Source organism: Elephas maximus, chromosome 25 (assembly GCF_024166365.1).
Source record: "Elephas maximus indicus isolate mEleMax1 chromosome 25, mEleMax1 primary haplotype, whole genome shotgun sequence".
In the NCBI taxonomy this organism is placed as follows: domain Eukaryota; kingdom Metazoa; phylum Chordata; class Mammalia; order Proboscidea; family Elephantidae; genus Elephas; species Elephas maximus.
Window position 1 is genome coordinate 36666535 of NC_064843.1, and position 27111 is coordinate 36693645.

The 27111-nt window shown below is 47.9% G+C and overlaps 1 protein-coding gene across 1 annotated transcript in view; it reads right to left on the bottom strand.

Annotated features, from left to right (window-relative positions):
- Positions 1-27111, bottom strand: part of EFCAB8 (EF-hand calcium binding domain 8) — an 85195-nt gene that overhangs the window by 49085 nt on the left and 8999 nt on the right. The window contains exons 5-12 of the mRNA XM_049869548.1: positions 26636-26771; positions 23559-23664; positions 20614-20698; positions 19872-19996; positions 17180-17253; positions 15504-15634; positions 999-1066; positions 518-669 (exon numbers count right to left, since the gene is read on the bottom strand). Coding sequence (XP_049725505.1) covers positions 518-669; positions 999-1066; positions 15504-15634; positions 17180-17253; positions 19872-19996; positions 20614-20698; positions 23559-23664; positions 26636-26771 — 877 coding nt within the window. The remainder of the gene's footprint in view (positions 1-517; positions 670-998; positions 1067-15503; positions 15635-17179; positions 17254-19871; positions 19997-20613; positions 20699-23558; positions 23665-26635; positions 26772-27111) is intronic.

Consider the following 27111-nt stretch of genomic DNA (forward strand, 5'->3'; position numbering starts at 1 on the left):
GAGGGGTCGCTAGAAGCAGAGCTGAGAGGTGCAAGTCTGGGTCTGGGAAACGGGGCGTGCAGGGAGCAGTTCGCATGCATTACACACCTACAACGTTCCCAACCCTGCACGGCTCTCTTACCTGCCAAGTCTCCCTTAAACCACTCAACAACCCATTCTATGGAAAAGAAGACTGAGGCTCAGGAAAAGGGAGGGTCTTGCCCAGGGCCACAGAGTAAGAAGCCAGGCTGAGCTCGACAGGCACCCAGCTCTGGCTGGCAGCTCAGCCTGGGCTCAGACACCCACAGTCTCCCTCCCAGTGATCTCACCTGAGGCACCCCCTCTAGCCCCTTAGCCAGGTGAGGGACCATGGGCAGGGAGCTCACACTGTTCCTCTGGGCCTTGGCTCCTCTCATGGTCAGCTGCCTGACCATGAGGCTGGCTGAGCTAGATTATCACCCTTGGAGCCAGCGTTTTTCCTGAGAAACAGGAATTGGGTGAGGGGAGCCCTGAGGGACACAGTCCATGAGGGCTGCACCTTGTCCTTGGAGATGCTGATGAGGATGCTGTAGTTCGTGTTGCTCACAAGGATGTGCGTCACTGAGGTCTGATGACCCTTCATCAGCCACACAGGCTTTGTCGAGAACAAGGGGTTCCACAGGCGGATGAGGGGGTCATAGCCACCAGTCACTATGGCCAAGAAATGGATATCGGTCACCAGCAGCCTACACTGAGGACCTTCTCCTGGGGCCAGATCTGGGACCCCAACCAGGCTTTGCTGATGGGAGGCGTCACTCTGCTCAATCACTCTGCCCTTCCCACCCCCATCCCCTCCATTGCCACCCCAAACACAGCCTTTTCATCACATCAACCCTGGGACAAGTGAGGCAGGAGGGGAGGTCAGACAAAGGCTGGGTTCTACAGAGCCTTCTCTTGGCTCTGATGACCCCATGTCCCTTGCAGCCCTCACTCCAGCTCCACAGGACCAGCAGCTTCTGGCTGAGGGGAAGATTACTTACCCAGGAAGTTTTTGTCTGGGAAGTAATCGAAGCAAAGAATCCCTCTCCTTAAATTCAGCACAGGTGACCTACAGCATCAAAGGAAAAGGGCTAGATGCGGCAGCCTTAGGGGAGCCTCAGAGATGGATTCTTGGGTAGGCAAGAGCTAGAGGCACGGCCGCCAGAGGCCCGGGGAGAAGTCACCACACTACCCCTCCATGCAAGGAAAGGAGGGACCCAGAAACGCTGCAGGGCTCACCCTGGGCCAAGTCAGGGCCAAGCGTTCCAGGCAATGCCGCCACTGTGGGTCTCAGCCCCAAAGCCACAGCTCATGGAGGACGCACACACCTCTGGCCTGGAGGTGACAGCAGCCCCAACGCAGGAGCAACTGTTTATATTTGTAAAACATTTTGCATCATTCGAAGGACAAACTTAACTTAATCTTTGTATCCACTCTACTGGGACAGGTGTCCTCCCACTCATGACATCACTAGATAGTAGACAATTACCTTAGGTGAAGGGAAGGACACATAACATAATACAGGGAAGTCAGCACAACTGGACTAAATCAAAAGCTAAGAAGTTTCCTGAACACAACCAAACACTCAAAGGGACAGAGTAGCAGGAGCAGGGGTCTAGGGACCATGGTTTTGGGGGACATCTATGTCAACTGGCATTATAAAGTTTGTTAAGAAAATATTCTGCATCCCACTGTGGTGAGTGGCAACTGGAGTCTTAAGAGCTAGCAAGCAGCCATCTAAGATAAATCAATTGGTCCTAACTCACCTGGAGCAAAGGAGAATGAAGAACACCAAAGACACAAGGAAAATATTAGCCCAAGAGACAAATGGGCCACATAAACCAGAGACTCCATCAGCCTGAGAGCAGAAGAACTAGATCGTGCCCGGCTACTACCAATGACTGCCCTGACAGGGAACACAATAGAGAGTCCCTGACAGAGCAGGAGAAAAGTAGAGTGCAGAACTCAAATTAACATAAAAAGACCAGACTTAATGGTCTGACTGAGACTAGAGGAACCCTTGAAGACATGGCCCTGGGACTCTCTGTTAACCCAGAACTAAAACCATTCCCAAAGCCAACTCTTCAGACAAAGATTAGACTGTACCATAAAACATAAAATAATACTCGTGAAGAGTATGCTTCTTAGTTCAAGTAGATATACGAGACTAAGTGGGTAGCTCCTGTCACAGAGGCAGCATGAGAAGATAGAAAGGGACAGGAGCTAGTTGAACGGGCATAGGAAATCCAGGGTGGAAAGGCGGAGTATGCTATCACATTACAGGGATTGAAACTAGGGTCACATAATAATATGTGTATAAATTTTTGTATGAGAAACTAACTTGAGCTGTAAACTTTCACCTAAGGCACAATAAAATAAATTAAAATAAAAAACAACAAGATTTTGCCCAATAAGAATCTGATAACCAAAATATATCTAAAACTTCAACACCTTAACAAAAAGACAAATAACCCAATCATAAAATAGGCAAAGGACTTGAATAGACATTTCACCAAAGAGGACATTCGAATGACCACCAAACATATGAAAAGATGCTCAATGTCATTAGCCATCAGAGAGATGCAAATCAAAACCACAACGAGATACTATTTCACTCCCATTAGGATGGCTAAGAAGTCCTGGTGATGAAGCGGTTAAGAGCTCAGCTGCTAACCAAAAGGTCGGCAGTTCGAATCCACCAGCCACTCCTGGGAAACCCCATGAGGCAGTTCTACTCTGCCCTATGGGGTTGCTATGAGTTGCAATTCATTCAGTGGCAACGAATTTTAGGATGGCTAAGATAAAAAAAAAAAACTCAAGGAAGCAATAGTCCAAAAGACTAGTGAACCACATGAACCATAGCCCACACAACCCTGAGACCAGATCAACTAGATGGTGCCCGGTTACCACCACCAACCACTCTGACTGGGATCACAATAGAGGGTCCTGGACAGAGGAGGAGAAAATGTAGAACAAAAAATCAAATTCACAAAGAAGACCAGACTTACCTGTGTGACACAGACTGGAGGAAACCCCAAGACTACAGCCCTAACACACCCTTCTGACCTGGAATTGAAGCCATTCCCAGAAGCCACCTTTTATTCAAACAATAGACAGTTCCACAATACAAATAATAACACCCAAGAGGAATGTGCTCAGAACAATCAATTATATGAGATCAAAAGGGCAACATTTGCCCAAAATCAAAGATGAGAAGGTGGAAAGGGGTAGAAAATCTAGATGAAGAGAAACAGGGAAACCAGGGCAGGAATGGGGAGAGTGCTGATATACTGTGGGGAACGAAACCAATGGCATGAAACACTTTATGTACAAACTATCGAATGAGAAACTAATCTGCTCTGTAAACTTTCACCTAAAGTACAATTTAAAAAATAAAAAATAAAAAAAACAGAAAATAACAAAAGTGGCAAAATTGGAACCCTTATCAATTGCTGGTGGCAACATAAAATGGTACAGCCATTGTGTAAAAGAGTGTGGCGGTTACTCAAAAAACTAAAACTAGAACTACCTTGTGACTTAATAAGTCCACTCCTAGGTATATAACCAAAAGACTTAAAAGCAGAGACTCAAACAGAGTATATCACTGTTCACTGCAGTACTATTCACAATAGCCAGGAGGTGGAAACAACCTAAATGCCCATCAACGGATGAATGGATCAACAAAATGTGGTACATACATACAAGGGAATGCTACTCAACCAGGAGAAGAAACCAACACACGCTACAACATGGATGAAGCTTGAACACATTATACTGAGTGAAATAAGTCAATCACAAAAAGACAAATATTGTATGACCTCACTTATATAAATAGACAAAAAAAGGCTATTATAGAGACCAAAGTTTATGAGTGGTTACCAGGGGTAGAATGGAGGGGGAAAGGGGGGAGTTAACAGTGATTAACAGCCGATTATTGTAATTGCTGTCAATAAGTTGTGCACCTGTAAAAAGTTGAACTGGCAAAAGTTGAGCGATAGATATATGTACACCAGCAAAAACAAAAAAGAGTAGTTGCCGAGACTGCTTAAGTCAATCAAAAACCTCATGGGATTTGGTTCCTTGGTTTGGAGGTTTAGGGTCCTGGTCTCATGGCACATCCCAGTTAATTGACCTAATAACGTGTTTAGTGCTTCTGTTCTACCTCCTGGTTCGCTGCATAGTGCCTGGAGTCTTAAAAGCTTACAAGTGGCCATCCAAAGCACTACAATTGGTCTCTATTCACCTAGAGCAACAGAGGAAGGAGGAGAGTCAGGAATAAAAGGGGGATATGAAATGCGTGGGTAACTGCCACCATCAACAACTGCCTCCTTTGCCATGAGAGTAGAAGAACTGGATGGTGCCTGGCTACACTACTGAATATACTGATCAAAGATTTTATAGAAGGATCCTGATCAAAAAGGGGAAAATGCAGAACAAAATTTCCAACTCTCATGGACTTCAGACTTTCTGGAGCCATGGTGGCTGTATGAGCCCCTGGAGCTACTGATCCGAGATAATTTTAAAACTTAAACCAAAAAAAAAAAAAAAACCCTGAAGTCTTCTAAACACCAAACAATAGTTTAGCTTAAAAAAAAAAAACTTAACTAGTAATAAATATCTGCCTTGAGCATTATGTTCTTTTAAGAACTATCTATATCGATCAAAGTGACCATAGCAACTCGAAAGATTAGACAGGAACCTTAGGTGACAGTGAGTTTATGGTAACGGGGGGAACAACTCAGAACAGGAAGGCAAGAGTGGTTGCAGAACACAAAGAACATAATCAGTGTTACTGAATTGTACAGGTGGAAACAGCTATACTGGTGTAAGCTTTGCTGTGTATATTCTCAAAAACAAAATAAAAATTAAAAAAACATTAATTAAGACTGACAATAAAAGAGATCAACTATTAAGAGTGAGAAAGACGTTTGCAAACAGGCAGTCAGTTCTAGAGAAACGGCTGTGACTGCCACAAAGTGGATATTTGCTTATATGTCATTTACAATCTCAGAATGAAAGAATGGAGTGAGGCTGCTAACCAAAAGGTCGGCAGTTCAAACCCACCAGCTGCTCCTTGGAAACCCTAAGGGACAGTTCTACTCTGTCCTGTGGTCGCTATGAGTCAGAATTGAGTCAACAGCAGTAGGTTTGGTTTGTTTCTTTTTGTTTGTTTTTGGATAAAAGAATGTACACGTAGTTTTTTGAAGGTTATACAGTAATACAGAAGAACAGGTCACATGGAAAATACAAAATTTCACAGATACAGGTCTTGGGAAAAAGAAACGTTTAGGCTAAACATGTACCATCTGATACTTCAAAGTGAGTAAAGTCCTTGGGAAAAAAGAAGGGAGATTCTTGAGGGATTCATGAGGTTGGTTTGCAGGGATATATTTAATGATAAGACCCAAAAGTCTTGCACCATTGTCCAGGCTTCTGGGGAGTTGTTTAACTGTAGCAACACAAATGAAGAAAAACAGACTCCAAAAGCCAGGGGAAGGGAAGAAGCTCCCACTATGTGACAGTCCCTGTACTGGCCGCTGACTTGGGGGTCCCTGGTTTGCCCCTCACACTCTGAAGAGTGTTCTCAGACACTGAAAGAAGTTAAGGAGCTTGCCCGAGGTCACACAGCTAGCAAAAATGGGGGTGAGAATTCAGACCCAGGGTGGATGTGGCCAGAAGTGAAAGGAGGCTCAGCTGCGCAGATCCAGGAAAGAAAGAAAGCGGCAGAGGGGCTGCGATGACTGGCAGGAGCTCCAGGAAGATCAGGGCCCAGTGCCCCTCACAGGCCCGAGAGCCCCGGAAGCTCTGCGCCTTTGCGCATGCCACCTCCTCCTCTCCACACATCCTGCCCACCAGCAACTTCTACTTAACCTCTCCCTTCAAAACTCAACTCGGGAATATTACTCAGCCATAAAAAGGAATGAAGTCCTGATACATGCTATGACGTGGATGAACCTTAGGCTAAATGAAAAGAAGCCAGACACAAAAGGACAAATATTATTATGAGTCCACATATATGAAATATCTAGAAGAGCCAAATGCACAGAGATGGGAAGTAGATCAGAGGTTACCAGGAGCCAGAGGGAGGGAGGAATGAGGAGTTACTGTTCAGTGAGTACAAAGTCTCTGGGGGAGATGGAAAAGTTTAAAAAAAAAAAGATAGTGGTAATGGTTGTAAAACATTGTAAATGTAATTAATGTCACTGAATTATATAATTAAAAATGCTTAAAATGGCAAATTTGATGCTATATATATTTTACCACAATAAAAAAAACCAAAACTTAATTCCACCCACCCCCGCCCCCCATTAGAGGGAGTCCCAGCCCTGTAAGGTAGCATGCCCTACGCTGAACTTCTCCCTGATCCCGAATTGCTGTCCCGCCCTCTTAGCCAATGGTACTGCCATTCCCCAGGGGCCTGGGCCAGACACCCGGGTACCGTCTGGATGGCTCCCTCTCCTGCATTACTATCACTCAGCTGGGCCCCAGGTACTCTTTGCCCACTTCCCATCCCACCCTGGCCTCAACCAAAAACCAAACCCGTTGTTGTCAAGTCGATTCCGACTCACAGTGACCCTAGAGGATAGGGCAGAACAGCCCCATAGGGTTTCCAAGGCTGTTAATCTTTACAGAAGCAGACTGCCACACCTTTCTCCTGTGGAGCAGCTGGTGGGTTTGAACTGCTAACCTTTCAGTTAGCAGCCGAGCACTTCAACCACAGTGCCACCAGGGCTCCTTCTGCTTCGTCCAGGCCCCGTCATTTCCGTAACAGCCACCCCACTGGTCTCTCAACCTCCTGTCTTCCTCCCCTTGAATCTGTTCTCCACTCTAGAGCCAGAAGGATTTCTCTAAAAAGCAAAACTTCAAGAACATTTCCAATGCATGTAGTTCATTTATGGTAAAACCAGATACATCCCCCTCCACGTGTATATGTGGGGAGAAATATTCTGGGAGAATGATCACAAAGAGGTCCACAGAGATTATTTCAGGTTGATTCACTTGTTCATTCCATACATATCTGCGGGCTCCTGCTACGTGCCAGGATGACCAGAGGGGTAGATACAATGGCCCTGCCTTCATGGACTTTTCATTCTGGAGGGAAACAGCATAAGCAAGTACATAAACAGAGAGACAGAGAGATGCATATTTACAAATTACGGTGTCCTGTGAGGGAAACAAACAGGTGGCTTGACAGGATAAATGAAGGAGGCGCACTTTCAACAGCCTCTCTGAGGAGGGAACATTAAAGCTGAAGGTGAAAAGGAACCAGCAATGGGAAGAGCTTGGGGCAGGAGGTGGGGTTTCAGACTGAGGGGGCAGCATGTGGCTGGAGCAGGGTGGGCAAGGAGGGAGTGGCATGAGAAGGGGTGGGAAAGGTGGGCAGGGGCCAGACCACATAGCCCTGGCAGAACTGAGGGCAACGAGGAGCCAAAGGACTGTCACGCAGGATCCTGACTGGATCACACTGGCTGATGGCCGCTACGCAGATAAAGGAATGGAAGGCAGCCAAAGGGACATAGCCAGACGGGTAAGAAGACCACGGAGAGGGTTAAGGTGGGAGATGACGGAGGCTTCCACTAGGTGGCGGCAGAAGTGACAGAAGTGGGAGAGGAAGTGGGAGACACTCCCTGTCAGCATCCACTCCACACAGAACCCCCCCAAACCCGCCCCCACCACGCCTCCACTCCCATCCCATAGGTTCACTGCCAGGCTCCAAATGTCTGAAGCACTCAGATCACGCCAGCTGCTGGAAAGCCAGGCCTTCAGATCCCAAATTGCCATGAAGGCTTAGGCTGACTCCAGCAGCAGAGTTGTCTTTGGTATTGCCAAGCCCGAGGCAGAAGCCACACCCTAAAGTCATCTCCCAGAACTGGACACCAGCAGGTGGTCAATGGTGCCACCTGCCGGCCAGTGTGTTGTATTGCATTTGGACAAAAAGGATGTGTGTAGGGGGGTCCAGCCTACCCCCCGCCCAAATCTCAAATACCTCCATCTCCTCCACTCCACTCCAGGCCGCCATCATATGTGGCCTCCTCATCACGTTCCCACTGCCTCCCATGTACATTCTACTTCCAACACAGCAGCCAGAGACATGCTCTTACGTGTAAGTCAGATCGCCATTCCTCTGCTCAAAACCATCCTGGAACCTTGATTAGAACTGACTCAAAACTCTGTAAAGAGACACTTTTTTTTTTTTTAATTGTGCTTTAAGTGAAGGTTTACAAATCAAGTCAGTCTCTCATACAAAACCTTACAGACACACACCTTGCTATATACTCCTAGTTGCCCTCCCCCCAAGTGAAACAGCATACTCTTTCCTTCCACTCTCTTTTTTCGCGTCCATTTGGCCAGCTTCTGACCCCCTCTGCCCTCTCATCTCCCCTCCAGACAGGAGCTGCCCACATAGTCTCACGTGTCTACTTGATCCAAGAAGATCACTCTTCACCAGTATCATTTTCTATCCCATAGTCCAGTCCAATCCCTCTCTGAAGGGCTGGCTTTGGGAATGGTTCCTGTCTTGGGCTAACAGAAGGTCTGGGGAACATAACCTCCGGGGTCCTTCTAGTATCAGTCAGCCCATTAAGTCTGGTCTGTAAAGAGACACTTTTTGAGATATGAGGAAATATAAACTGGGGCTGGGTGTTTAAGGAATTATACTATTTCCTATACTTTTGGATATGTCTTAAGTTTTCCTTAATAAAAATGTTAGAAACAACAATAAAAAGAACATACAAGGCAGAGAGAAGACAATGCAAAGGCCCTGAGGCAGGGCGTGCTTCAAGTGGGAAGGTGGAAGAGGGGAGATGAGGAAGGCAGGAGGGCCAGACCACAGAGGTCCTCATGACCATAGTGAGGGGATCTCCCTGACATCCTCCTGTCAGGATCTGATAAAACAAGAAGCCGAATGAAACACATACTAGACGTGAGGTAATACCACCATCAAAGCAGAGAGATGAACCTCAGCAAACCAGCTCCAAGCAAAATCCTGCCACACTGCCCCAATTCAAAGCACTGATTCCAAGACAAAAACTCCCTATCGTACCAGACATTCTCGGAGGCCCCCTCCTGCAACCTGCAGTTAGTTCCACGGCCTGGGTAGGAATGTGCAGAGAGTACTTTTTGGTTAAAAAGGCACCGAACTGATAATGAAGTCTGGGATCAAACCCCAGCTCAGACGTCTGCTCTAGGACAGGCACTTCCCCTCCCTAAGACTCCAGTTTCCCATCTGTAAAATGAGCAGTTGAGTTAAATTAGCCCTAACACCCAGGATTGAATTTCCCTCTGAAAACAATTAGGACAGAAAGGGATTGACAGAATGGCCCTCAGTATTCCCCCTTTGCCTCACCCAGCTGTTCTCTCAATTTGTTGTTGTTGTTGTTAGGTGCCATCAAATCGGTTCCGACCCATAGCAACCCTATGCACAACAGAATGAAATACAGTCCTCAGATCTCCTGCTGTGCCCCCAACCAAGAACGTTCACCTGAGGCTCATTATTCTGCTTTTTCAGGACCAAAATATCACAGACCCAAAGTCTCTAGCGGGTAAAGACCAAGGGCAGGGGGAAGACTGCAGAGGCAAGAGAAATCTAGCCCCAGAAAGGACTTTCACAAAGGCAGGAGATCCCACCAACCACCAGCCAGCTGGGAGGAGCCAGGGAAGCTTTGGGACTCTCAGCTAAGCCTCCTGGCTGCCCTGTGGTCTGGTCTTGAATCTGAATTCGAAGGAAGCAGATAATGACAAGTGTTGACAAGGATGTGGAGAAATGGAAACCCTCAAACACTACTGTTAGGAATGTGAAATGGGAAAGAGGCAGGAAACAGCCCTGGACTCTGACAATTTGAGGTCCACTACCTCTGAAGAAAGGACAAGAAACACTCTCCTTCACAAGATCTGCCAAAGGTACAGGGCAGGATCTGAGTGCCATGGGGAGGAGGGACTGGCTCACTGAGAAGACCCCACCCAGAGACCCTGCCTAAGATTGAGGCTGGACCAGGGTCATAATCCCCTTCTCTTGTCTCCCACTACCAGGCTAGCAAGCGCTGAGTAACACACATCAGCAATCTACTGCTGGGGGAGGAGGAAGATCACAGAGAGAGATCCTCTATGTGGTGCAGACATACAAGGGAATAAGGACATTGAGAAAAAACTTACAGAGCCCCAACCTCCACTCTAAGCTCTAGAAACAGCTAAAGGAATTTGGAACTGGTGGCACAGTGAGGGTAACCAGAGCAATTACAAAATCCAAACCCAGGTCAGCTCCTGACTAAATCGACTTTACCTCTCATACTGACAGCCTAGCAAAAGAAGAGGCATGCCATTTCCAGGCATAATTACTATTTACCTATCTTTACTGGAGCCCTGGTGGCACAGCGGTTAAGAGCTCGGGTGCTAACCAAAAGGTCAGCAGTTCGAATTCACCAGCCACTCCTTGGAAACTCTGTGGGGCAACTCTACTCTGTCTTATACGGTCGCTATGAATCCAAGTTGACTCAACGGCAACAGGTTTGGGGTTTTTTGGTTCTTTAATAGTCTATTTACAATGTCCAATATTCAATCAAGAATGATGAGACATCAAAAGTAAGCAAAGAAAAACAGTCCACTGTCAAAATACAAAGCAATCAGTAGAACCAAATTCAGATGACTCAGATGTTAGATCTATCAGAGAATTTAAAAGAACTACGATTAACATGCTAAAGACCTTAGTGAAAAAGATGGACAACATGCATGAACAAGTGAGGAACTTCATCAGAAGGATGGAAACTGTAAGAGTCAAATGGAAATGCTACGAATAAGTAACACAGTAACGGGGATGAAGAACATCTTTGACAGGTCATAGAAAGAATCAATGAACTTGATGATAGGTAAATAAAAATTACCCAAACTGAAGCAAAAAAAGAAAGAAGACCGAAAAACAAAACAAAACAAAAAAGCATCCAAGAGCTGTGGGACAATCTCAAAGACTGGTTGAGAATGTGACTGGAATCTCAGAACGAGGAGAGGGGAGAGAGAAAGAGAGAATGGGAAAGAAAAAATATTTGAAGTGATAATAGCTAGAATTTTCTGAAAAGAATGAAAGAAATCAAAAACAGGTCCAAGGAGCTCAGAGAACCACAAATAGGATAAACAGAAAAATAATCCCTAGATTCAAACTGCTAAAAAACAAAAGTAAAGAGGACATCTAGGAGGCAGCCAAAGGAACGCAATGCTCAAGGAAACGGCTAAAAGAATCCTCGGTAGAAGATGCTGCTGTTGTTTTGTGCTGTTGAGTCAATTCCGGCTCACAGCGACCCTACAGGTAGAACGTATCAACAGTAAAATGGATAGTGAAAGGAATGCACTAAAATGACCAAAGTGGGGACTTCCGTAAGGGAGTGGGACAATGGGGACTGGCTAAGAACATCACATCGAACTCCAGCCTTATTTGTTGTTGTTAGGTGCCATCGAGTCGGCTCCAACTCATAGCCACCCTGTGCACAACAGGACGAAACACTCCCCCGTCCTGCGCTATCCTTACAGTCCTTGTCATGCTTGAGCTCATTGTTGCAGCCACTGTGTCAATCCACCTCACTGAGGGTCTTCCTCTTTTCCGCTGACCCTGTACTCTGCCAAGCATGATGTCCTTCTCTAAGGACTGATCCCTCCTGACAACCTGTCCAAAGTATGTAAGATGCAGTCTCGCCATCCTTGCTTCTAAGGAGAATTCTGGTTGTACTTCTAAAACAGATTTATTCGCTCTTCTGGCAGTACATGGAATAGTCAATATTCTTCGCCAGCACAATTCAAATGCATCAATTCTTCTTCGATCTTCCTTATTCATTGTCCAGCTTTCACACGCATATGATGCGATTGAAAATACCATGGTTTGGGTCAGGCGCACCTTAGTCTTCCAGGTGACAGCTTTGCTCTTCAACACTTTAAAGAGGTCCTTTGCAGCAGATTTACCCAATGCAACGCGTCTTTTAATTTCTTGACTGCTGCTTCCATGGCTGTTGATTGTGGATCCAAGTAAAAGGAAATCCTTGACAACTTCAATCTTTTCTCCGTTTATCATGATGTTGCTTATTGGTCCAGTTGTGAGGATTTTTGTTTTCTTTATGTTGAGGTGCATCCATACTGAAGGCTCTGGTCTTTGATCTCCATTAGTAAGTGCTTCAAGTCCTCTTCACTTTCAGCAAGCAAGGTTGTGTCATCTGCATAATGCAGGTTGTTAACGAGTCTTCCACCAATCCTGATGCTCTGCTCTTCTTCATATAGTCCAGCTTCTTGGATTATTTGCTCAGCATACAGATTGAGTAGGTATGCTGAAAAAACACAACCCTGACGCACACCTTTCCTGACTTTATCAGTATCCCCTTGATCTGTCCAAACAACTGCCTCTTGATCTATGTAAAGGTTCCTCATGAGCACAATTAAGTGTTCTGGAATTCCCATTCTTTGCAATGTTATGCATAATTTGTTAGGATCCACACAGTCGAATGCCTTTGCATAGTCAATAAAACACAGGTAAACATCCTTCTGGTAATCTCTGCTTTCAGCCAGGATCCATCTGACATCAGCAACGATATCCCTGGTTCCACATCCGCTTCTGAAACCGGCCTGAATGTCTGGCAGTTTCCTGTCGATATACTGCTGCAGCCGTTTTCGAATGACCTTCAGCAAAATTTTGCTTGTGTGTGATATTAATAATATTCTATAATTTCCACATTCGGTCGGATCACCTTTCCTGGGAATAGGCATAAATATGGATCTCTTCCAGTCAGTTTGCCTGGAAGCTGTCTTTCATATTTCTTGGCATAGATGAGTGAGCACCTCCAGTGCTGCATCCGTCTGTTGAAACATCTCAGTTGATATTCCATCAATTCCTGGAACCTTGTTTTTTGCCAATGCTTTCAGAGAGGCTGGGACTTCTTCCTTCAGTACCATCGGTTCCTGATCATATGCTACCTCTTGAAATGGTTGAACATCGACTAATTCTTTTTGGTATAATGACTGTGTTTTCCTTCCATCTTCTTTTGATGCTTCCTGCGTCATTTAATATTTTCCCCATAGAATCCTTCACTATTGCAACTCGAGGCTTGAATATTTTCTTCAGTTCTTTCAGCTTGAGAAACACAGAGCGTGTCCTTCCCTTTTGGTTTTCCATTTCCAGGTCTTTGCACCTGTCATTATAATACTTTATCTTCTCGAGCCCCCCTTTGAAATCTTCTGTTCAGTTCTTTTAGTTCATCAATTCTTCCTTTTGCTTTAGCTGCTCGACGATCAAAAGCAAGTTTCAGAGTCTCCTCCCACATCCATCTTGGTCTTTTCTTTCTTTCTTGTCTTTTCAATGACCTCTTGCTTTCTTCATGTATGATGTCCTTGATGTCATTCCACAACTTGTCCGGTCTTTGGTCACCAGTGTTCAATGCATCAAATCTATTCTTGAGATGGTTTCTAAATTCAGGTGGGATATACTGAAGGACATATTTTGGCTCTCGTGGACTAGCTCTGATTTTCTTCAGTATTACCTTGAACTTGCATAGGAGCAATTGATGGTCTGTTCCACAGTCAGCCCCTGGCCTTGTTCTGACTGATGATATTGAGCTTTTCCATCGTCTCTTTCCACAGATGTAGCCAATTTGATTTCTGTGTGCTCCATCTGGCGAGGTCCATGTGTATAGTCACCGTTTATGTTGATGAAAGAAGGTATTTGCAACGAAGAAGGCGTTGGTCTTGCAAAATTCTATCATTCGATCTCCAGCATTGTTTCTATCACCAAGGCCATATTTTCCAGCTACTGACCCTTCTTCTTTGTTTCCAACTTTTGCATTAAAATCACCAGTAATTATCAATGCATCTTGATTGCATGTTCGATCAATTTCAGACTGCAGCAGCTGATAAAAATCTTCTGTTTCTTCATCTTTGGCCCTAGTGGTTGGTGCATATATTTGAATAATAGTTGTATTAACTGGTCTTCCTTGTAGGCGTACGGATATTATCCTATCACAGACAGCACTGTACTTCAGGATAGATCTTGAAATGTTCTTTTTGACGATGAATGCAACACCATTTCTCTTCAAGCTGTCATTCCCAGCATAGCAGACTATATGATTTTCCGATTCAAAACAGCCAGTACCAGTCCATTTCAGCTCACTAATGCCTAAGATATCGATGTTTATGCATTCCATTTCATTTTTGGCAATTTCTAATTTTCCTAGATTCATACTTTGTACATTCCAGGTTCCGATTATTAATGGATGTTTTCAGCTGTTTCTTCTCATTTTGAGTCATGCCACATCAGCAAATGAAGGTCCCGAAAGCTTTACTCCACCCACGTCATTAAGGTCAACTCTACTTTGAGGAGGCAGCTCTTCCCCAGTCATCTTTTGAGTGCCTTCCAACCTGGGGGGTCTCATCTTCCAGCACTATATCAGATAATGTTCCGCTGCTATTCATAAGGTTTTCACTGGCTAATGCTTTTCAAAAGTAGACTGTCGCGTCCTTCTTCCTAGTCTGTCTTAGTCTGGAAGCTCAGCTGAAACCTGTCCTCCATGGGTGACCCTGCTGGTATCTGAATACCGGTGGCAAAGCTTCTAGCATCACAGCAACACGCAAGCCCCCACAGTAGGGCAAACTGACAGACACGTGGGGGCCAGCCTTATTTACAATGTTTTAATTATTCACGGGGCAATTCATTTACCTAGTACTTGTGGTGGCACAGTGGTTATGAGTTCAGGCTGCTAACCTAAAGGTTGGCAGTTCGAATCCACCAGCTGCTCCTTGGAAATCCTATGGGGCAGTTCTACTCTGTCCAGTAGGGTGGCTGTGAGTCAGAATTGACTTGACCTCAATGGGTTTGATTTTTATGTGTGTGTGCATGTGTGACTAACAACTGATTTTTTTTTTTTTTTTTTAAAGAAAAGGAAAGGAAAAAAAAAGAAAGCTTACTCTGGGGTAGAGGAATTCAGAAGGAAATAGGTAAGAACCACCTCCAAAGAAGATACATTTATAATAATAAATGCTACCAATTACTGAACGCAAACCACGTAGTAAAGCATTCTTTCAAGTGGTCCTCAGAACAATCCTGTGAGGTAGGTGCTACTATCATCCCCCTTCTACACACAAAGAAACTAAGACTCAGAGAGGCAAAGTAATTCACTTCCACTCCCTCATTCAAAAAATTTTTTTGACTGCTTACTATGTGCCAGCTTCTATGCTGAGTTTTGGGTATAAGTTGGTAGATAAGTGTCACCACTAGTGGCAAGACCAGAAAGATGATTAAATCCAACTTTTGAAGCCATGCTGTAAGGACCAGATTCCACTATCTCTGGATAGGACAGGGAGTGCTTCCTTGGACCTGACATGATCCACAGGGCACGACACTGTCCATCGGAGACGCTACTGACTAAGAAGTGGGCCCACTCTTGGGAAGGACATCCACACGTGGCCCATATGAAGCCAGAACCACCCAAGGTATGCTCACTACCCACCTCCTTCCCAACCCCACTGCTTCAGATAGTTCTTACTTGAGGTTGTCAGGGGTTTTGGATGGCAATACTGACAGCACCAGGGAGGACTTCTCAGTGGCTGAACAGGAGGCCACCAGATTCAGCTGAGGAATGAACTTGATCTGTTGGCACCAGTTGGGATGGACAGCCTGCAAAAGAGAGGGATAATGATGGGAGACTCAACCCAGGGACAGCATTCTAGGCCCAGAACCCAGAACATGGCCAGGTGTTAGGGACTGGAGGAGCCCAGAGATCATCAAGTCTAGTGCTCTTCTCTTAGTAATCATAGCTCTGACAAACTGCTATCGCCCTACAGTTCTAGTCCAGGTCCTGTGACCAGGGGTGTGTGACTACCACTTGTCAACAAAAAAACTTAAAAGCACTAAGTCTACTGTTGATTTCCTATTTTATAAGTTAGAAGATAGGCAAGATCAGGACAATACTAATATCATTCTCTGTCACCTGTATTCCAAGGAGGGAGAAAGGATGGATTTGAGTCTGCATAGTCCACAGGGAGCTCCCGCCACAGATAACCCTGTGCTTCCTGGCCCTAGTGCTACCCTCCACGTTGGTCAGAGCACGGTTGGCTCCAGGGAGCGTGCAGTGCATGAGGATATTATCTCCTGCAACCTGGGCACCAAAAGGATGAGACACATGAGTCAAGGGGCTGGCCTGGCCTGACAGGCTCTGATTCACTAGCACCAGCTCGGTGATCCAAGCCAGTGCCTGGCCTCCCAAATAGGAGATCTTCCTCTCTGGGAGAAGAATGGAGGAGAGAGGGTGAGAGGGTAAGTTGGAGGGGTCACCAAATATTTTTCACCCCCTGCTATATGCAAGGCCCTGAGCTAGGCTTCACACGCATTACCTCACCAAGTACCTGGCATAGTCTGTTAATGAAGGTACTGAACTAAAATGGGGACACAACACCTTGGAGGGAAAACCAAGCCCAAGGTGAGATTCACACAGAAGATGGAAAAGAGGTGTGCTACTGCATGATTTATTAAGAGTGTAATTCAGGGTCTGAATTACCTGGCCTGCTCAGAAAGAAACATTTAGAAGGCTTGGGCCACCCAACTCAGGCAGCAGGGACCTGAGGAAGAAGAGTGGGACACACAGCATGTGCCAATGCCCTGAGGTGGGAAAAGGCTTAGTATGTTCAGGGAATAGCAAGGGAGTTGCGTATCTGGAGCAAAGCGAATAGGAGAAGAAAGGTAGAAAACAAGACCAAGAGCGAGCCAGGGGCCGGGTTCCCTGGTGTCCTGACAGTCATGGCAAGGGCTTGAGGTTTTGTTCCAAACAAGGTAAGAAGGTACAGCGGGATTTTGTGCGAGGGAGTGACATGGCTGTCTTTCTATTTCAGGATTCCTCTGGCTGCTGAGTAGAAAAAGCACTGGGTGGAGAAAGGAACTGGGAATCCACTAGAAGGCACTGCAGCAGTCTAGGAGAGAGGTGATGCTGCCAGGACTAGGGCTTAGCAAGGAAGGGAGTGAGAGAAGGGGCCACGCCTGGGATGTGTACGTATTATGCAGATAGAGCTGGCAGGTCCAACGGCTGCCTCGGCCCTCTTCCCAAAGACCAAGCACCAAGGCCTACGATTGAATGCGGGGGGACATCCACTGTTTGCATTTATTTTTGGGTGGGGCTTGTGCACGGATAATTACCATGATGACAGGCCAAAGAAAGGTAACACCTACCTTTAGTCGGTAACTTTTATGTGAAGTGGACTTCTCATTTAAGAGCTTCTGCATAGAAACTGCGATCCAATGATCTGTTGGGGGGAAACCGAGGTCCTGCTCAGAAGCTCTTCCCCTCTGCCAGACAAGCAAACCCTCAGAAGACACCTTGAGATGGTTTGCAACTCCTCTGTTACTCAGAAGGCTTTCCCATCCAAACTCTCGTTTGAGCCTCACTGCACCCTGGTGAGTTCAGTGGGTGCCTCCCTCCCCCTGGTAACAGACACAGGCAGACTAACTCTCTGCCCAGAGTCCCCTGCGCCAGCTAATGGAAGAGCCGGAACCAGAATTCAGGGTTCCTCACTCTCCCTAACTACTGAAACCTTAAATTGATTATCCATTCTGAGGCGCCACCTTTGCTGAAGTAAAGGAATGGAGATCCTAGGCTCTCTTCATTCTGAAGAGTTATCATTTGGGAGTTTGCCATCATGCCCCCAACTACAAGGGCTCCTTGTCCAGAAAACACAAGTTCCAAGAAGAAATTGCACGCACTTATCATAACACAAGTATGCTTGAAGGAACTGCTATGTGCCAGGCACAGCACTGAGCACAGCCCTGCCCTCATGGGGCTTAGACTCTCCTGGCCACTGAAACTACCCAAGACAGACAGTTGATGAATCTCCAGGGAAAGCACTATATGGTCCCTAACCAAACCAAACCAAACCCGTTGCCTTCGAGTCGATTTCAACTCATAGCAACCCTATTGGACGGAGTTGAACTGCCCCATATGGTTTTCAAGGAGCGCCTGGTGGATTCGAACTGCCGACCTTTTGGTTAGCAGCCATAGCTCTTAACCACTATGCCACCTGATGTGAGCTAAATGCTTGGACACAGAGGGGTGGAGCCAACAGTGCCAGGGGGCAAGCATAGGTTGGTCCACTCTCAGAGCAGAGTTTGAGGTAGGTCAGAAGTGCCAAAACAGTCTGACAGGGGAACATGCAGCAAAGAGGAGAGAGGGAATCTGGGGGCTCATGACAAGCATTTTACTGCTACAAAGTTACCAGCTCCATCTTCCAAGGGCAGGAAGAAACTTGAAAAGGAAGTGTCAAGGGAGTGGGATGTTGCTCAAGGTTGCGAAAGCAGGGCAGGCAGAGCATGGGCACAGGAGAAAGCTTTATTACAAGCTGTTTACCTGCCTGTCTCTCCTCTGGGGCTGAGCTCCCAGGGCAGGTAGGGAAAGCAGAGTCATTGGGCACATACTAGGTACCTAACAGCATGCTTTCTTATTCCATGCTTACAGCAAAGCCCCTGAACTATTTGACTGATATGCAAGCTGAGGTACAGAGAGGTTAAGAAAATGGCTCCAGGTCACACAGGGCTGAGATGCATATCTGGGTTTGTCCATCTCCTCCCAATTCAACATGCTGGAACCACCTTGTCCTCAGTCTGTTCCCCTCAGCACAGCCCTCGATCAGCAGGTGGTATAGAAGGACCCTGCCCAACACTCCAGCTTCATCTGCCCCCCTTCGTGTCCCATCCCCCACTCAGCTCAAAGACCACCACAACCTCCCATCCTAATTCCCAGGGTGACATGGAGTGAGTGCCCAGGGCCAGGCAGCTCAGTGGGTTGGGCCAGGGCAAGGCAGCCACTAGGGGCAGAGGATGATGAGGAAGGCCAGACGAGGGTGCCAGCCACTGCTTTGTCCAGGGTAGGATCTGTCTTCTGCCCTGCCAGTGGGGGTTGCTGCCCCAAACAAGTTGGCAGAAGAGTGTCACCACCACCTGGGAACCTCTGGAGGGTGTCCTGCTCTGAAACCCTGGCTGGAAGTCCAAGGGGCAGCCCTAGTATCCTGGATGGAGGGAAGTTCCGTGTCCCTACAGGTACTCTACTGGCCTGGGTCCCCTCTAGTTGGATGTGGAGGGGCCTGGACTTCCAACACAGTGTACGCACACCTAGGGTTCGGTCAGGGCAGGGGCCAGCTCAGATGAGTCACCCAGACAGCCCTGGGATATAGGTGTCCCTTGGCAGAGCAGTTCTAAGAATACTCCTTCAACATTTAATCAACTTGGGATGCAGCCCAGCAAGTAGTTAAAAAAGGACGCCTCAGGGGCAGACTGCCTAACTTGAGATTTTAGCAGCTGTGGGGACTGGGCAAGTGACTTCCCCTCCAAACCTCCATTCCTCCTCTAACTGGCTGTGATAACAGTACCAGCCCCTGGCAGTGGGTGGAGGTTCCCAGGAGATGAGGTGTCCAAAGTACTCAGCACACAGCACTTGGTGTTTATTCCTGTTCTTGTCAAGCCAGATTTTCCTCCAAGCCCCATCAAGCCACCTTCAGTGCAGCCTCCACCTCACCACCGCCCCCCTCCCCCGCCCCTTTCAAGGCAGCCCAAGAGCCAAGGAGGGCAGAAGCCATCTAAGAAATCAGCACTGTCCTGAGCCTCAGCGGGTGAGTGACTTCCCAGGGCCCATTCTCCCCGGGATGAGGAGGGTCCTGAAGCCCCCACCCTTACTTCACAACCTACCACCTTCTGCTGTCACCCCACCTCCTACACCCTTCCACATGCCAGCTTCTCAAGGAGCCTGCCTTCCCAGAGGCTGGAGAGCAAGGAGGCCTGGAGTGAGGAGACAGCCTTCAGGACCACAGGATCTCCACACCCTCTTCCAGCCCACTGCCCAGGCCTCTGCCCAACTCCCAAGCCTCTTAGCCACCCCATTTGGATGTCCTGGGGAGGATGCGGGGGTTGAACAGCCCATTCGCCATGTTGTCGGAGATGAAAATGAAGATGTTGCCCTTGGTATCTCCATAGCAGAACACACCTCTGTGATAGTCAGACCTGGGGAAAGATGGAGACAGAGAGGCTAGGTACCAGCTGGGGGTACCCACCTGCTGTTCTCTACCCCTCTGCAACCTTCCTCCACCTTGGAGCAAAGGCAGTTCTGACAAGACTTTCCAGCCTTGCCCTCAGCATCTGCTGAGCTGACAAACACGGGCTCAGGGGCCCAGATCCAGACTATCATTGGACTGGGTCCAAAAGAAATCAGCACTTTCTTAAACTAAAATAAATGAGTGCCCAGTCTTCCAGCTGTGCTTTGTCAAGCTTCCCCCACCCCTGCCATCAATGGACCACGACTTCTAGGGTCCCCAGAGTCCTCAGCCACAGCAGAACCAGCCTCTCCCAGGGTTTCCTGGCTGATTTGGTGGGGAAGGAAGAGGAAGAGGGCTCAATGGCAATGACTCCATGGTCTGAGTGACCACGAAAGATGGCCCGCAAGAGCAGCAGGCTTGCAATGAAAGAGTACACCAGCACTCACCAGCACTCCAAGGGGGCCTCAGATCCACGGGCTAGGGATGTTTCCAGGGCCATTTGAAGAGAGGCCTTCTGGGGGGCCCAACCCCACCACGTGATGGGGCCGAGGCCAAGACCCTGCACCAATCTTCCAGGAGACTCACCAGTAGTCCATGACCAGAACACAGCTATCCAGCTCGATGAAGGTGAAGGCCCGGTCACATTTGTGGTTACTAATATCAAAGAACTCTGGGGAAGAGACAGAGGGGCCTCGGGTGTCTCTGGATGACAGAGGGCAGCCGCATCAGTCCTTTCCCCACCACAGCCAGAGGAGGCCTTTCCCAAAGTAAACCCACCAGGGAGCACTCTGCTAAAAACTCTCCAATTGTCTTCCCATTGCAGCAAGAACCAAATCCAGCTCCCAACCACAGCCTGGCCCCTGTGGACCTCTGCAATCCTATCTCACACCACTGTCCCCCCATCCCACCCCTTCCTCCACCACCCTGCACCCTGGCTCTCCAGGCTCCAGCCACACTGGCCTTTCAGTTTCTCAAACACATCAAGCTCGTCCCACTTCAGGGTTTTTTCCACTTTTATTCCCCTACCTAGAACACTCATGGCACTTCCCAGACAGAGTCCTCCAAGATTCAGCTCAAACATCACCTTTCCCCCACCCTGTCTAAACCAGGACCCTGTTGCCCTTCTCTCTCTGCATCTTGTTGGTTTCCTCCACTGCGCATATCTCAGGCTCTATTTTTTGTTGGGTATTTAGGTATTTGGGTATTCTCCTTCCAGAATGTAGATGCCATGAGGACAGAGAGCATGTCTGTACAATTCCCCATGGTATTCTTTGGGCCTAGCACAGCACCTGGGGCTCCATGGAGCTAAGCTGAATGAGGGTGAGGGTAACAAGCAAAGGAGTGAGCAAATGCTAAGAGCCAGGCACTACTGGTACCTGAGAACCTCTGTCCCCTCCGTCCTCAGCCTAGTTCTTTCTTGCTCTCTGTGCCTCCCTACAGATGCTGGGAGCAGACGGAAGCAGAGAACCTGCGTCAGGGCTCAGGCCGATCTGACCCCAGTCCCACCATCCCCACTGCAAAAAACTCCAGGCAAGTCTGAGACAAGGGGAGATGATTAAACAGAGGCATTGTGAGGGATGGATTACAGAAACTGCGTTTGCAGGATGACCCCTTTCCTCCAACATCCTGCACCAGCCCTGCCAGATTATTCTTTCACAAACATTCTTTTCATCCTGGTCAAAAGCCTTCAATGATGCCCTTGTACCCACTGCTTCAAATCTGAACTCTCTCAAGAATCTGGCTCCTTCCAGTAGATCCAGCCTCAGTTCCACTTGTCTAATGAGCCAACACCCTCACGGCCTGCACTGCCTCTCAAGAAGGGCTGTGGGTCACAGGTGGAAGGATGCCTAGCCAGAGCCACAGAGGCAGATGGCCATGCGGCGCCACTTCCACCCACTGTGGCCTCAACTGAGTGCCTCCGAGCAAACGGCAGATGCTCAGTTGGGACAGCCATGGTGCTACGGTAATCTCTAAAATGGGCTATAACACCAACTCTCAGGGTATCTGCAGATGACAAAGAGAGAACAGTCGGAACAGCGCCAGGTCCTCAGGAAATGGGTGTTACAACTGAAGCTCCAAATGGGTCACAAACACCTTCTTGCACGCTCTAGCCATGGCTGGTGACTGACCACTGTCCCTGCGTAGCACAACTTACTTTCTAATGATGTTAATATTGATTTGGCTCCTACTATGTACCAGGCACCATGCCAGGGGATTCACATACCCAACCACTACGCCACACTTACCCTGGAGGTATGTATTATTGGCTCCATTTTACATCTGGGCAAACTGAGGCACAAGAAGGCAAAGTGATTGCCCAAAGTCAGACATCTACAGAGTGGCGGGACCAGGGTCTGCACCCAGGCCCATCTGGTTCCAAAGGCCCTGCTCATTCCAGAACAGCCCATGCTCTCTCTTCCCACTTAGTCTTGCATCATTGGCTACAGCTTCATATATTACTTTTGTCTCCTTGACCGCTTTGTAAGTTTGTTCAGTCAGAAGCATTGGTCATTCACTCATCCATCGTTCCATTCAATAGTCATTGGGCCTCTAGGATGAGCTAGGCACTGAGATACAGAACGAAGCAAAACAGGTGCAGTCCCTGCCCTCATAGAGCTTACAGCCTAGAAGAGGAGACAGATACTAAACAAAGAATCACACTAATAAATGTATGATCACACTGAATAAAAAGGGTTTGAAGGAAAGATGTTCAATCTCATGAGGGCCTTTTGAAAAGAGGAACCTGACTTGGACTAGGTGATTAGGGAGGGCTTCCTGGAGGAAGTGACAACTGGAATGAGAGCCAAAGGAAAAGCAGAAGCTATGGGGGCAGGGAGGAATGTGGAAGGGATAGCACAGCTCACAGGCAGAGGCCACACTGCTCATTAGAGGAGGTGAGAGAAGGCTACAGTGGCCTCACAAGAAAGGGAGAGGATGAGTAGAGGAGGAGGTTGCCGGGGCAACAGGGCCAAACCTTTGGGTACCTCGTATACCGTGTTACAGATCCAATCTCCATTCTAGGAGCAATGGAGGTGGGTGGAAGGCTTTGAGCAGAGAGGCATTTTAAAAGCTCATCCTGGCTGCTCTGTGGGGCTAGTGTGGTGAGCAGTGGGGAAGCCGTTCCTGCTGTCGAGAGAGAGGTGCTGGTGGCCTGGACAAGGCATGGCAAGAGATAGGTGGTAGAAACAGGACTTGGAGACAGGCCGGTGACAGCCTCTGGCTTGTAAATCTGGAGCTGCTCAAAAGTCCTGAGTCATTCAAGCATTCACTATGTACCCTCTGCCTACTCACCATCAGGACACCATGTGGGGCAGTTGGACAGCCAACAACATGAGTGACCTGGCCCTCCTGGCCCCTCTTGTGGCACTTGGTGCTAAGCTGGTCCTCATTAACCACCTGATTACTAAGGCCTCACACCCACAAATATCCCCAGAGGGCCCCAACCCATGCTTGTGGTTGGCTAGGCCGACAGAGCTCTCCCAAGGGCAAATGCACGGTACTGGTAGCCAAGAGCAGACCCAGGGACTCACCTATCTTCTGGTCAGCAGACGCAATGGCAATCAGGTCCATGTTGTGGAGACACACCATGTCAATGACCCACATCTGCTGGTTGTAGGGTCGCTGGATCTGGTTAAGCTGACCAGAGAAGAGCAGAGGAGACCCACAGCTGGGAATGCTTGCCCAGCAGAGCACAGCTATGGGCACAAGGTCCCTGTGAACCTTCTCCTGCCCTACGAGACCCTGGAACCAGGTACAGACCTAGTGTGGAGCCCAGAGCTACCACCACCAACTCGGCCTTGAATAAATTCCCCAACATCTCTGAGTCTTAGTTTCCACATCAGTAAAATGGGCTTAAAAAACACCTATCCTCACAAGCCCTTTTTAGAGCAGTTTGACAAGACCTAGCAAAATTGTAAATATGCATAGCTTTGATACAGGTATTCTATTTCTAAGGCGTTGTCCATGGATGTGTTAGCAGGTACTCATAGAAGAATGTACGCAAGGGCGGCATGGCAGCCCTGCTGGGACAGCAGCAGGCCAGAGAGAACCTGAGAGCCATCAGGAGAGGACAGCTCAAACAAATCCACACCACGAGAGGACGAGAGAGCTGTGTACATCCCAATAGAGACTAAGATATTAAGAGAAAAAGCAAGGTTGAAAGCACCATTATGTGCTGTCATTTGTATATTTTTTAAAAAAGAGAGAGGACAAAGATTATTAATGGTCACCAGGGGTGGGAGGGAGAGGGAAAGGGAAAGGAAGATTTTTTGGTTGGGGGCACTGAGTTTACGGTAATGGTAGAGGACTGTTTTGGAAAAGGATAACTATAATGGAGGCACAACGTGAAAAACGTAACCAACATCACGGGACTGTGAAGGGTGGAGTTCTGCTGGCAAATGTTTTGCTGTGTGTGTTTTCACAATTAAAAAACAGGGGGCCTACAGGTAAACACATCCATGGAAGAACACCCCAAAACTGGTCTCAGCAGCTGCCTCTAGGGAGAGAATCTAGGGTCTAGGGGCTGGGAAGAGAGAATGAGTCCACTGCCTGCCCCTCTGAATGTCTGGACCTCATTTACCATCTGCAGACATCATCTAGTCAAAGTAGCTTATTAATGGGCAATCCTTCCACCAGGTTTCAAGGAATGAGTTGAATAAGGTAAGCTAAAGCATCCGGTGTAGTGCCTGGCACTTGGCAGGGGCTCAGGAAATACCAGTGCCCTGCCTCATTCTGGTGCCAGTCTCGCATGACACCTATGAAGACAGGGTCTGGGCTGGCGCTCCAGGTGGGGGAAGCCACAGGCACGTCGGGAGGAAGGAGCTGCTATGCCCAGGGGATATAGGACTTGGGGTTGGAAGACTGGCAGAAGAGTTAGGCATGGCCAGCTAGGGAATTTGTATTTTGCTCACTGAATAAGGCCACAGGCTCTGAACTGGGGCAGAAAGGAGTATGATCTGAAAAAGAAATGGGGGGGGGGGGCGTAAGGAGTCATTTTAAGGCATTTCCTCCGTATTCAGAAGAGATGACAGAGGCAGGAAGTGAACTGTTTCATCAGGATGCAGACAGCCTCAAGAGCAGGGAGGCCTGCCCAGGGCCCCAAGATGGCTCAGGCAGCAAGGACAATGGGCTAGGGGCCCCAGACGCCCTTTCTTGTGCCCAACACTAGGGTTTAACCCACACACCCCGCATTGTTCAAATGAAAAACATTTGAACAATGGAGCCCTAGGGTTTTCAGCAACTTGCCCAAGGTCACCCCAAACTCCCAGGCTTTTCATCTGCATGAGAATGGGCAGACAGTTAGTGTCCACGGGTGGTACTTGGAGGCTCATTCTTACCAAAACCTACTTGCCAAAGTAGCTCCTCAAGGAAGAATCTCCAGGTTAACTCAGGCCCTCCCAGGAGCTTTCCTCTGCCCTCCACCATCCTCCTGACCTTTGACCCCTGAGGGGCATGGTGACTATGTAGCAGCCCAAACCAGGAGGTCAGGCTGCAATGCACTCCGCCCCCCACACACACAGAAAAAGAGGTGGGGTGGTGTCAGAACCGCAAGTCTAAGGAACATGGATGTGAATCCCACTTGGTCCTGGGCTACCAAGGGCACCCAGGAGAGTCACTGAACTCCACCAGCCTCAGTCCCCTCCCTAAGCAACTAGGGCAGGGGAGGATACTGCCAGAGCCCCTCCTCCACCAAGGAATGACACTTGATGCAATTATAAAAACCTCTGCGGTTCCACACGGTTTACAAAACCCTTCAAGCTGTTGGCAGCATTCTCAATAAGCTTTTCTTCTCTGGAGAGCTGAGCCTTCCTCACTTGCTGGAGGATTCTGGACTGGCCTGGCAACAATAAGTGCATAGTGGCTTTTCCTGAGTGTTTTATCACTTACTACATTTGGCCAGGAGCTGGCAGCACAAAGACAAAAATGACATCAGCTTACACCTCTTGAGTACTTGGTGAGTGCCTTGCTCTACTCTAAGCACTAGACATGTATTATGTCACTAAATCCTCCTAAGAAGCCTGTGAGGGAGTACTATTACTAACCCCATTTGATGGAAAAGAAAACTGAGGCACAAAAAACTATAGTACCTTGTCCAAGGTCACAGAGCTGGTATGTGGTGCCGTGGGGATTCTGACCTTGGTAGTGGGACTCTAGAGCCTACGCTCACAATCGCCATGATTTCCTGCCTGGTTCAGGCCAAGGATTTGAAAGTCATTGTAGAAACAGAGTCAGCAGAACTTGGTGATGGTTTGGATGTGACAGGGGAAGGGAAAGAGGCTTATTTCTGGCATGGAAACCTTGGTGGATGCTGACGCCATTCAGTGAGATGGGGACACAGAAGGAGAAGCCAGGTGGGTGGGGAAGGCCAAAGTGGCACTCTGTTTGGACAAACTGGGTTTGAGCTGTCTGCAGGCCATCCAAGTGGCAGAAAAGAAATGTGAGGTGCAAGGTCACACACTGTGAAGTCAGAGCCTGGACCCCGGCCCTGTGACATCGCGTCCAGGGCTGCTTAGGCCATGAACTCTGAGAACACTCCTGCTCTGGGTCTCTGCCAACTTTGCAATCAGGCTCTTCAATGACCGGCATGTGCTCCACAGGCCCCACTCACCCTAAAGGAACTCAGCAGCAAGAAGGACTCAGACCAGAACTGTAGGGTTCCGTTTTTGGTGACAGTCAGGAAATGGCCCATCTTCTTGAATCGATGGATTAAATACTCCACCTTCACAATTTCACAACCATGATTCCTGTGGAAGGTGATAAGACAGTCAAGAGCCCAAACAAAAACAATTCAGAGAGGAGAGTGCACCCCATCAAACAGAGCCACAGAAGAGGAAAGACCAAAGCAAGAGACGCTTCATGCACACACACACTCACAACTAAGGTACTGCCCAGGGCTACAAGAGACGTGGGACTCTGCCCCCTTCTCCACGCAGATTTCCACTAGATTATCAGTAAAACCAAAACAAAACCCATTGCCATCGAGTGGATTCCAACTCACAGTGATCCTATAGAACAGAGTAGAACTGCTCCATAGGGTTTCCAAGGAGCAGCTGGTGGATTCGAATTGCCAACCCTTTGGTTAAC